Below are 13,270 nucleotides of genomic sequence, written 5' to 3'. Positions count from 1 at the left end.
CTGTTTATCCTCCTCCGTAGATGCTGCCTGACCTGCTGAGTTTTTCCTGCATTCTCTGTGTGTTCCTCTGAATTTGTAGCATCTGCAAATCCTTTTGTGTGTACATGTCACTTGTTCCAAGTTACCGGCTACAGAGAATTGACTCACTTCAGACTTCCATCACTTAACTTTCCAAAGCCCCCTTTAACAAAACTCAGTGCCAGCTAATCCTATTTTCATTCATTTATATCTTACAAGTCTTCAGGTGCGTGGAACTTGGAATGTAATGAGTGTGTGGAACACTCTCTCAGGGGTGATGGTAGAGGCAGATACATTAGGGGCGTTTAAGAAACTCTTAGATAGGCACATGGATGATAGAAAAATGGAGAGCTGTGCTGGAGGGAAAGGTTAGATTGACCTTAGAGTAGATTGAAAGGTCAGCACGACATTGTGGGCCGATGGGCCTGTACTGTGGTGTAATGTTCTATGTTATAAGCTCTCAGTGGCTATTTTATTTGGAACTCCTGTTTACCTGCTCACTAATCTAATCAGTTAATCACATGGCAGCAACTCAATGCATAAAAGCATGAAGACATGGTCAAGAGGTTTGTTTGCCTTTCAGACCAAACATTAGATGGGGAAGAAATGTGATCTAAGTGACTTTGACCGTGGAATGGTTGTTGGTGCCTGACAGGGTGGTTTGAGTACCTCAGAAACTGCTGATCGCCTGGGATTTTTACACATAGCGGTCTCTGGAGCTTACAGAGAATGGTGCCAAAAACAAGAAACATCCAGTGAGCAGCAGTTCAGTGGGCAAAAATGCCTTGTTATTGAAAGAGATCAGAGGAGAATTGCAGTCTGGCTCAAACTGACAGGAAGGTGACAGTAGCTCAAATAACAACAGAACATGTGCAGCAGAGCATGTCTGAATGCACAACATATCGAACCTTGAAGTGGATGGGCTACAACAGCTTCATTAGGTACTAAAGAAGCCACTGAGCGTACGTTCTACGTTCCTTGTTTGTGTAGGTGTATTTTGAGACTCACTGCTTCGATCACCTGTCAGGCAGCATGTTACTGTGAATATTCAAACTCATGGAGTGATGTATATTTTCCCCAGTTCCTCTTTTATCTTTTTAATATGATAACAACTTGAAATAATGGGGGATATAGGCACTGAAAGTGTTCTGATTCAATATAAAGAGTCTTAAAGGTAAACAAGGTAAACTGAGAAGGAATGTGGCATGAATTGGCTGAGGTAGACTGGGAAATTACATTGATCTTATAGCAGGAAGCAATGGCTAACGTTTAAAGAATTAATCCACATTTTACAATGTATACATGTGCCTTTAAGACATAAAAGCTAATGGGGAAAATGGTCAAATGTGACCAACAAGGAAGATGAAGATCAAATGGAAAGCTTTATAATGTTGCCAAAATAGTATAGGGGTGGAAACGTGCAGAATTCACAACCACCAACGCTGAGTTGGGCTTCACTTTAAGAGGCTCAGCTGACGTGAAGTTTTTACCTGGCTTTATGTTCTGTGTTTGAAGGACAAATAAAAGAGTTGTTACAGTTTCCCTTAAACTTAAAACCCTTCTGCAGTTTTATTTACCAAATCCCACAATGGCAGTAAGCTTAAGGATTGGGAAAATTTCAGAATTACGCAAAGGAAGATTAAGGGCAAAAACAAACTCAGCAGGTCAGGCAGCATCTGTGGAGGAAGAGGGATGGACATGCACAGTCTGGGCTGAGAGGCTGTAGCTAGTGGGAGCTCCAGCTCTTCACAACCTATATCAATGATTTGAGTGAGGGGAAGAATGAAATATCTACACAAGTTTGTTGATGGTACAAAGCTGGTGATGATGTAGACCAGGGGAAACGTGAGTTATGGGAGATTTCAATGTGAGGCAAATGGACAATTACAGGGGTTCCCAACCTGGGTCCACAGATCCCTCAGATAATGGTAGGGATCCGTGGCCAAAAAAAAAGGGTGGGAACCCCTGGGCAAGTACTTTACATGTGAAATGTCATGTGGAACATTATGAGAACATCTATTTTATATTAAAATAAAAAGGCAGAATATTTTCAAATGTGCTCTTGTATAAATGAATTGTTCAAAGGTCCCCCCCCTCTCTCTCTTCCTCTCTGCCCCTTACCCCTCTCCTTCTTTCCCTTTCATTGTCTCTCCCTCCCTCCCTCTCTCCTCCTCTCCTCTCTCTCCTTGCCTCCTTCCCTCTCCCCCTTCATTCTCCCTCCTTGCCTCCTTCCCTCCCCCCTCTCCCTTTCATTCTCCCTCCTTCACTCTCTCCCCTCTCTCTCTCTCCCCCTCCCTCCCGCTTTCCTTCCCCTCTTCTTTCTCTCTCTCTCTCTCTCTTTTCCTTTCTCCCCTTCTCCCTCTCTCTGTCTCGCTCACTCTTTATGTATGTGTCTCTGTCTGCCTGTCTCTCTCCATGAACCACTAAATGTTATTTTGCAGATGCGGCGAACAACTAAGAATACAGATACTGCAATGCTGGCATTTATTGGATAAAGATATAAGTATTAGAGTAAGGACATGTGAATTAAATTATATAGTACCTTGGTGGACTGCCCCTATTATTTAAAGGTTCAGTGTCTGTACCTCAGAATATATTTGGATAGAGGTAATGCAAGGAAGATACACCAGAATAATTTCTCATATATGGCATTGTCACTTGAGGACAGCTTAAACAGCCTGTGCCTGTACTCTCTTAAATGTGGAAGAATGGGAGGCAATATCCTTGAAACATTTGTAATCCTAATGAGAAGGCTAGATTCCACTATAATGTTTCTTCTGAGTGTCTGCAGTCAGGTGCCACAGGACTCATGATAGAAACAAAAAGAAATTTCATCACCCATAACATTTCTACCTAAAAGGTCTTGTAGATTCATTCACTGAGTAATGATACTAAGGGAGTTGAAGGAAAAAAGATTATTACAAGAAAATAACAGACATAAAAAAGCCATGATTTTATAAATAACAGGGCAGTGTGAGGGGAGAAATGGCTTACCCTGCATCCATTTCTTATTTTCACTTGTATCTATGACCCCTAGTTACTGACTTTAAGGGGAATAGATCTTAATTTGTTACCCTGTCTACCCTCATAATTTTCATATACTGTACCTCTATTGAGTTTCCACTCATGTCTACATCATACCATCACAGTCTCATAACTAAACTTTTCTATCCCGAGCAACATCTTTATAAAAGTCTTCTGTACTCTCTCAATTGCCATTAGATCCTTGCTGCAATGAGGTGGACAGAAATGTGAACAGTGACCTAACTGATGGTTTGCATGGTTATTGAATAATCTCCCTGACCATGTAACCTATGTTATTCCTGTGCACCAGATTATTGCCCCGCTATCTTCAGTGGTTTGTAGGTATTCCTGAAGAGAACTCCTTTGCCTCTATACTCCTCAGTATCCAGCATTTATTATGTATTTCCTTAGCTTGTTTGCCCTCCCTGCATACATGACCTGTGATTTCTCTGAAATGAATTCAGCTTTCTACTTTTCTGTCTCTCTCACCAGGTCTATCAAAATCTTTGAAGCCTGCCGCTGCTTTCCTCCTTTATCAATCACTCTTCCAGATCTCCTATTTTTTTGCAAATGACTTATTCATGATTCTTATATTTAGTTCAATATCATTGATACATACGACAAAAAAACTAGTGATCTAGTACGGAGTTCACTGCAAACAGCAGTCTATTCATTAAGACCATTGCCTTGTAACTGACTGGCAGTGAGTCAGTTTTGGGTAGAAGTTGTGATACTTCTCAAATCCCTTGGTTTACTTTTTCTTATCAGACCAGCATATCTGTTTGCAAAAATCCATAAAATTCTTTTCAACTATTTCAAATCCTCATTACCTTCTTTGATGCCTTTTAAAATTGTAATATTAATCAAGCATAATATATGCATACAGTCTCTCCTTCATTAATATATGCTGTTATAAATAAAATTAATACCATCTTTCAGAATTTATTTCAGTAATCTCCCTGACATCAGTACTGAATTGATTGTGCTATAAATACTCAATATATTCTTTATTCCCTTTCAAACCCCTGCATTCCATCAGCACTCTTCCTTTTTTTGCCACTACCTCTGAAGCCAAAGATATTCAGAAAATCCTTTTTCATCCCTTGATAGCCTTAACAGCCTGAGATACAGTTCATTCAGGGCTTGCAGTTCATCTACTTTAAAAGATATTAATTCATTTAATATTTTCTCCCATGTTATTTAATGACTTCCTTCTGTTCACCATCCCTCTTCAAAGTCTCCTGCTAAAGAAGGGCACCAAGTACTTATTAACATCCTTTCTCATGTCTGCTGCCTCCATCTGTAGGCTGCCTTCTCAGTCTCCCAAAGTCCTGATAGTTTCCTTTGTTGTCTTTCTGCTCATTACGAATTTATATAATATCTTATATCAGCATATTTTTTTTCAGAGAAATTCAGCTCTTGCTGAGATGCTGCCTAACTGAATGTTTTCAGCATTTTGTTTCTGTATCAGGTGTTGAAACATTTACAGCATTTTACTTTTGTTATATTTTCTTTTTGCTGGCCTAATTCATGCAGCAATCTCACTCTTGTTATCAAGAGATCTACACAGCTTGCACCTTACAGGAAACAGCAGATCTTCAGTAAGCAGTCTTGTCACTGATTCCATTAAGCACAAACATAAAAGGGGGTATTTATTCATATCAAAGAATTTTGTTTAATTTTAACAATGCTCTATAATTGGTGCAATATTTTGCAGTGTGTTCCTTAATTATCACAGGGATGAAGGAATCACTCTGGTGAATTTTTCAATGGGACCTCTTCACAGAACATTAATTGGAAGGTGCATTGATAACCATCACATCAAGTATTAGCATACAGCTCCAACCTGGCCTTCATTATATCCGATGAACAAAATTCCTGACGCCAGGAAGTCACCACAAGACATACAAGAAATCATTGATGGAATATTTTAGAAGGAGGATATAAATAAAATGTGTACAAAGTGTCCTTTGCAATGTGGGTGCATTTGAAATAATAGACGTCCATTACTTTTGCAAAGATTGCTATTATATTGCTTTGTAAAGGTATTTGAATTTGAAGAATCCCTGTGATGGACAGGTATTTACTGCAGTAGAAGTAAACGTAAGGAACCAGTGATTAGGAAATGGTAGCATAATGGTCAGCACGACGCTTTACAGTTCCAGCTACTCGGGTTCAATTGCCACCGCTGCCTGTAAAGGGTTTCTATGTTCTCCCCATGATCGCATGAGTTTCCTCCAGGTCCTCCGGTTTCCTCCCACATTCCAAAGACCTACTGGTTGGTGGGTTAGTTGGTCACTGTAAGTTGTTCGGTGATTAGGCTGGGGCAAAAGCAGGGATTGCTGGGTGGCGTGGCTCTATGGTTCTGAAAGGCCGATGTTGCTCTGTATCTCAATAAATAAATACTGTTACTATTGGAGAGATTTTTCAAATCTTCACCACCTACAACTATTTGTAGACTCAATCCTTACATGTACACATTTTTCTGTAAGTTAAAGTGATGTATAACTCGAAAGGACAGAAATAAACCTTGCAGTTGTTAATAAATACTAACAAATTCATTTCAAATTTCAAAGAGCTTTAAGATGGGTCAAATCTTAAAGAATCATGGTTAACTTCCACTCAACCATTATGTATCTATGTGCATGCTGCACAACAAGACCTTTCAGAATTGCTGGCCTTTAACACACGTTGTTTTAAACCTTACAGGCAGAGAGACGTAGCCCACAGCATCATTTTAGACATCGACACACAGCGGATGGAGCCAAGATGAGAGCTTCTGTCAGAATGACCAGATACCTGGAATCTTGGGGAGCAGCCAAACCCTTTGCACACTTACATCATCGGGACAGTATGACAAATGAAAATGGCAAGATCAATACAGTTGTAAGGATGCATTTGTGAAATCTTCCTAAAATGAAACTAATGACAGTATAAAGTCAAATCACAAAATAGCCGCTAATATATGAAATCCATAAGTTGCTCTTTGCAGGATTGTTTTGCAACTGTGCAATTTGTTGCATAGTGGAATGAACCGATAGGAATTCCAATATTTCTTAATTTCCAAATGGAGAGGAGTGAAACGTACACTTGTTGCAAGGACAACGTATTTATTTAGATATGTATTCTTTGTGCCTCACAGATAATTTATGCAATTACTTAAAGAGTGTTTGTGGGTGGAGGCAGGAAAAGTTCCAGTATGTTAGAGCAGTATCCTTTTGTGGACCTGTGATTAATGGCAGGACATTTGTTATAGAGAGTGGGGGAGGTGCACAGCCCGGGAAAAGTGTCCTAAAGCCCAGCTCACCCAGGGCTTTTGTCCTTGAAGAGACAGAGGACGAAAAGAGAGGTGACTTGATAGAGCTGTACAAAATGCTAAGAGGCATTGATTGAGTGGGCAGCCAGAGATGTTTGTCCCAAGGTGGAATGGCCAATTCAAGGGGGCATAAGGTGTTGGAAGTAAAGTATAAGGGTAATGACAGAGGTAGGTTTTTAACCCACAGTGTGGTAGATGCGTGGAGTGTGTTGCCAGGGCTGGTGGTAGAGGCACTTACATTGGAGATGTTTAAGAAACTGGATGATAGAAAAATGGAAGGCAACATGGGAGAGAAGGGATAGATTGATCTTGGAGTAGATTAAAAGGTCGGCAGAACATCGTGGACCAAAGGACCTGTACTGTTTTATAATGTTTGATGTTCTATGTTCTAATCAGGTTTTCCTGCATTTGGCCTAAATCTCTCTTTTCCTTTCCTTTCCTCTCCATATACCTGCACCAGTGCTTTTTCAATGCTGTGATTATACCCCATCCTGTCTCCTCCTCTGGCAGCTTCTTCCATATATCTCAGATCTCCTTTAAATACTTCCACTCTATAACCTCTCGTTTTAGCCTCTCCTACACTTGTGGGCTGCCCAGCACAATCCACACTGATTTGATTTGATGCATTTCATTGTATGTTTCGATGTTTTGATGGACATGTGACAAATGAAGCTAATCTTATAACAGTTAAGGTGTTCAAACTGAGGGTATGGGTTGCCCTTAAGGACTGGAATATTGTCGCCATGACAGAAGCGTGGCTCTGAGAATTGCAGGACTGGTAGCTCAGTGGTTCTGGTTACTGATGGTTAGTCATAGCAGAGAAACAGGTAGGAGTGGAGGGGATGTTCTCCTTTAGATGCGGAGGGTGTAACAGCAGTGCTTAGAGAGGATATTTTTGAGGGATCAGCTAATAAAACTATTTAACTAGTGTTGGCCAGAAAGAATGACAGTCTACAAATTAGTGAATTTAAATGTATCAAGGACAGTGGAAACAGACAGACTAATTGTCTTTGCTCTTGCCGCATGCTTGTGGATGGAAGCTGCCATTTTGTGAAGACATTCTATCCTCCATTTTGTGAGCTTGACATGCTGGGCTTGATCAATGTTTTAAAGAAGACACAGTGATTCTTCAGGTGATCTGCTGCACTGGAGATCATTTCCAAACAAGAAGTTATTTGTGAGATGTTCTTCGGTTGGCTATAACATGCAAGTTTGTGAATGTTGGGGTTGATGCCTGCCTGAAGTGATTCAAGCTCATTGCTGATTGAGAACAAAGAGCCATAAATTATCGACTGTTGCTTGATGGGAAGGGGGCAATAAATGGATGCTGGCTTGGAGCAGAGCCAGTAACACTGTGTTAAAGGACAGCCAATGGCATTGGAATGTGATATTTGAATTGATAAGGAATGGATATAAAATTTGATGCTTCGTGTGTGTTGGTAGCAGTAACTTCGAAGAATAACCACCGCAGATACAAGTGTAGGCAACTCTGTGTGAAACACGTGGCGAGTGGATCGGGACAACGAGGAACACCTGGCCAGCGTAAACTCCCTTGTCTGGGTTATACCTTTGCTGTTCTTTGACTATTCAGCAGAGTCAGGGATACCTAGCGAGTGATATTTAGTGTATGAATTCACATACTTATTAGTTTAAACAATAAAGGTACTTGTCAGTATATACAGATCTCTCTGTGCCTCACTAATCATCGCTGTAAGTAGTAAGTATTTTTTTCAACACTAGAAATAAGAAGAATTTGTTCACTTTGATAGGTCTATATTATAGAACCAATGGTCAGTAGGAACTTAAGGAGCAGATGTGTGAAGAAGTTGCTTGTAGTTGTGAGAATAGTAGGGTTGTGCTAGTGGAAGACTGGCCCACCCAGACTACAAAGGGCCTGGTTGGGACAAAATCTGTGCAATGCATCCAAGACAGTTTCCTCACACAATAATATAGGGGATCTCACTTGAGAAGGAGAAATGCTGGACTTGCCCTTAGGGAATGAGCTGGGCCGTGTAACTGAAGTGGCCGTTGGGAATCACTTTGGATCCAGTGACCACAATTCCTTTAGCTTTAAAATAGTTAAGGGAAAAAAGATGGAACAGTCCACGGGTTAAAGTCCTGAAACGAAGTAAAGTCATCTTTGAAAGCATTAGGTAGGATCTGACTGAGGTCAACTGGGTAGCTCTATTTAAAGGCAAAAGAATTGACAACAGGTGAGAGGCTTTTAAAAGGGTGAGATCAGAAGTCCAGCAGGCAGCATATTCCTGTGAGGGTGAAGGGTAGATCTCTCTCTCTGGCTATCCATCCCATAGGATGATGATGGTTCCTTTCAGTCAGTTAGTGGGGTGGTACCCCACTCCTCAGAAAGGAACAGCATGTGCGTGAGTGGATTTTAGGTGAGTAGGGGGTTGCACAGGTCCAGACCCACCCTCTCGACATCCCCTCCCAGATCCAGCGACATCGTGGGGTTCAAGACGGCTGGGGGAAGTTCTGTTGCAGTGAATGGCCAGACCAAGCTTCGATGCAAGGGATGCCCTTTCCGCGCTTCACGGCACGTATTTGCTAGATGGCCGTTGACCCTACGAGAGGGTTCATCCGCCCTTTGACAGGTCTTGTTTTTCGTCCTGCAGGGTTTCTAGCCACCCTCCTCCCCAGGCAAGCCTGGTGGGGGAGCCGGTTTAGTCGCCGACCACCCAACCATGCGACAGGTAGTACTGGGTTACATGGTACCAGTAGCACTCAGGCGAGTGACCTGACCAGAAGGGTAGAAACAGAATCATTATTCTCACTGACATAAGTCATGAAATTTGTTGTTTTGTGACAACAGTACGGTGCAAGAAATAAAAAAGAATACTATTACTTACGATAAAAAATACGTAGTGCAAAAGAGGAAAAGGAAGGTAGTGAAACAGGAAGAACGAGGGGAAGAAACTGCTCCTAACTCATTGAGTGTGGACCTTCAGGCTCCTGTACCTTCTCTGTGATGGTAGGAATGAGAAGAGGAACTCTGGCTGATGAGAGATTTCGAGGCTCTGGTCAGGAAAAAGAAAGGGGGGGGGGTTGGCTAAAGTTTTTCCATTGTAGAAGAAGAGTAGAAGTGACAGGCCAGTGATCCTGTAGGGAAGTCACTGGATGGGGTTCTGAGGGACAGGATCTAACATCACTTGGATAGTCAAGGCCTGATCAGGAATAGTCAGCATGGTTTTGTGTGTAGGAGGTCATGTCTGATAAACTTTTGGAGTTTTACCAACAGGTAACTAAGATAGATGAAGGTAGGGCAATGTATGTAGTCTTTGTAAGCTTTAATGAGGCTTCTGACAAGGTCGCCCATGGCAGGCTGGTCTGGAAGGTTAGATCACAGTGAGAGCTAGCAAGGTGGATTCAGAATTGGCCCAGTGTTAGGAAGAGTCGAAGGATCATCTTGGCACAAGAGGAGGCCATGTCAGAGCGGGAATGGGAACTGGAAATGTTTGGCCACCAGGAAATTCCGCTTTTGACGGATGGAGTGGAGGTGCTCAACGAGGTGGCCCCCAACAGGTCTCACCAATGGACTGGAGGCTGCATCAGGAACACTGGACACAATAGATCTCCCCAGCAGGTTTGCAGGTGAAGTGGTGCCTCTTCTTGAAGAACTGTTTGGGACTCTGAATGGAGGCGAGGGAGGAGGTCAATGGGCAGGTGTAGAACTCCAGCCGCTTGCAGGGAGGGATGAGCGGACAAGGGAGTCATGGAGGGAGCAATACGTGCGGAGAGCCGGGGGTGGGGGGAGGGTGGGTAGTGGTGAGAGGTAGAGATATGTTCGGTGGCAAGATCTCCAGTCAGAGTCTTCAAAAGAACCCTGAAAAGGGAAAAAAGAAATATTAAAGATAGAAGTAAAGCTGTTTCCGAAAATGCAAGCAAAGCAGTCGCCGTTAGGCTCTGTCGTCCTAAGCCTTTAGCTTTTGCTCTTCAGTAGAGCTGCCGAAACTTCAGCACTTTCTCAGATCAGTCAACATTATTTATGTGTTTGAAAATTACAGAGTGAGCAATGGATGGCTGGGGGTGTTTAATGGGCCCTTCAGCTTCAGAGAACCCTCTTGTGCTGCTGAATCCAGTTACCCTACAATCTATAATCTGCGGCAGCAGTAATAACAATAGTTTCAATTAAGTGCAAAAAGGCTGAAGTCTGTGAGAGGCTATTGTGATAGAATTGTTCTGCAATAATATTCCAGACTCTGAATTAGTTGACGGTAATTGTGTGGCACAGAATCACGATTAAAAGTTTAACAATGCAGAAAAGCCATGGGGGAAGAGTATTCATCTTGGATGAAAGTTTGCTGAAACATTCTTGGTTTTCTGCTATATAAATAGTAGTTTTGCCAAAAGGAAGAATCCTAGCAATCTCTGACAGTTACTGACCCTGACATCAACATTCTAAAGATGTATAGATTAGGGTTAGTGAGTTTCAACATGCTATATTGGTGTCAGAAACAAGTTGCGACTTGCAGGCTGCCCCCAGCATAATCCTTGCTGACTTGATTTGACACAAACGACTCATTTCACTGAAATGGAGTGTCTTGCCATGTTCTATCCCAAAACAAAGTTGACAATTCCAAAGCTAGAATCGCACAATAGCAATACTTATCTTGGTCATAACACTTGAACACCATGCCATTTATATACATATGTGATGCCGTAATAGCTTTGTCAAAAATAATTCACTTTTACTGTAATGTTCAGTATGTATTCAAAAGAATCATAAAAATTTGTAGCACAGAAGGAAACTATTTTGCCCAGATCAGCCAAAATATAGCTAATTTAGAGAAACACCTCTTCCAAGTGTGCTGCCTGTGGCATCACCCACATACATTTCAAATGGGTTGAGCATTTCAAACAAAAATTGCAGAGTAGGCTTTGAGAGGTTGGGGGTGTTTAATGACCCTTCAGCATCAGAAGACCGTCCTGAAACACATCGAGGGCTGCTGAAACCCATGATTGAATTATACTTCTGTAGTTCATAATATTGTATGTACCTTCACTCTAGGCTCATTTTTTTGTGAAATTCTTCTTCCATATCTTTCCCTATCTTCTGCCATTTTCCTTAAATTTATGCCCCCACCCCAAAAGTTTATTAATTCCTCTGTTAAGAGAAATGTCTGAGAATTAAGCCTCTGAATACATCTAATCTTGAGCAATCATAGATTTACATAACTCAGGGAAAAACTCCTCAGTCTCCTGTTTTTCAAAGGAACTAATACCACCAAAGGCTATTTTTATTCACAGCTAAACCTCTCCAGAGTTGGCAATATCATTTGTATCCACTAAACCCCATTGTGTCTTTCCCTTAGTGTAGTGACTAGAACTGTATGCTGTACTGTAGCTGAGGACAAACTAATTTTTTGCTGCTCTTGTATGCTATGCTTTTACCAGCAATAGGAGTGGATACGAGCCACCTTCTTAACCCCCTCATCTACATGCTTTACTGCAATCAGGGAACTGTGAATCTCGATATCATTTTCTCTTCTCAGTTACCCACCATTGATTGTGTATAAAGTTGGATTTACTGCTTTGGAATTGGTTGCTCTGGATTTTCAGCATCTGCAGAATCTCGTTTGCTCGTGTATACCCTTACCTTGTTTATCCTCCTTGGAAGTGGGGAAGAGCTGGGTTAATAAGAGAAGTGAACAAAGGCAGAGCTAGAAGTCTGGCAAAGTTTAGACAAAATGCCACAGTGGAGCAGAGAGTACGGGAGAGAACTCCTGTAAAGAACACAAGGGAATTAAGTGCTAGTCTGTTGAGAAGGTATATTAATATTGATGATTATTTTCAGAATCAGAATCAGGTTTATCATCACCAGCATGTGACGCGAAATTTGTTAACTTAGCAGCAGCAGTACAATGCAATACATAATATAGAAGAAAATACACAAAATAAAATATTAAAAATAATAAGTAAATAACTAAATCAATTACAGTATATGTATATTGAATAGATTAAAAGCTGCACCAAAAAAAAGCGAGAAAAGGGCATGCCCTGGGTGCTGGAGGTCCTTAATAATGGACGCTGCCTTTCTGAGACACCGTTCCTTGAAGATGTCCTGGGTACTTCGTAGGCTAGTACCCAAGATGGAGCCAATTAAATTTACAATCCTCTGCAGCTTCTTTCAGTCCTGTGCAGTAGCCACCCACCGCCCCCCGACCCCCGACCCATACCAGACAGTGATGCAGCATGTCAGAGTGCCCTCCACGGTACATCTATAGAAGTTTTTGAGTGTATTTGTTGACATGCCAAATCTCTTCAAACTCCTAATGAAGTATAGTGGCTGTCTTGCCTTCTTTATAACTGCATCGATATGTTGGGACCAGGTTAGATCCTCAGAGATCTTGACACCCAGGAACTTGAAACTGCTCACTCTCTCCACTTCTGATCCCTCTGAGGATTGGTATGTGTTCCTTCGTCTTACCCTTCCTGAAGTCCACAATCAGTTCTTTTGTCTTACTGATGTTGAGTGCCAGGTTGTTGCTGCGACACTACTCCACTAGTTGGCATATCTCACTCCTGTACGCCCTCTTGTCACCACCTGAGATTCTACCAACAATAGTTGTATCATCAGCAAATTTATAGATGGATTTGAGGTATGCCTAGCCACACAGTCATGGGTATATAGAGAGTAGAGCAGTGGGCTAAGCACACACCCCTGAGGTGCACCAGTGTTGATCGTCAGCAAGGAGGAGATGTTATCACCAATCCACACAGATTGTGGTCTTCCGGTTAGGAAGTCGAGGATCCAGTTGCAGAGGGAGGTACAGAGGCCCAGGTTCTGCAACTTCTCAATCAGGATTGTGGGAATTAAGATATTAAATGCTGAGCTATAGTCGATGAACAGCGTCCCGACGTAGATGTTTGTGTTGTCCAGGTGGTCTAAAGCCGTGT

General features: G+C 41.8%; 1 protein-coding gene across 1 annotated transcript in view; it reads left to right on the top strand.

Moving 5' to 3' along the window:
* Positions 1–13,270, top strand: part of LOC140212452 (adenylate cyclase type 2-like) — a 507,180-nt gene that overhangs the window by 392,071 nt on the left and 101,839 nt on the right. The window contains exon 11 of the mRNA XM_072283265.1: positions 5,752–5,928. Coding sequence (XP_072139366.1) covers positions 5,752–5,928 — 177 coding nt within the window. The remainder of the gene's footprint in view (positions 1–5,751; positions 5,929–13,270) is intronic.

Source organism: Mobula birostris, chromosome 19 (assembly GCF_030028105.1).
Source record: "Mobula birostris isolate sMobBir1 chromosome 19, sMobBir1.hap1, whole genome shotgun sequence".
Classification (NCBI taxonomy): Eukaryota; Metazoa; Chordata; class Chondrichthyes; order Myliobatiformes; family Myliobatidae; genus Mobula; species Mobula birostris.
This window is presented reverse-complemented; position numbering and strand designations above follow the sequence as displayed.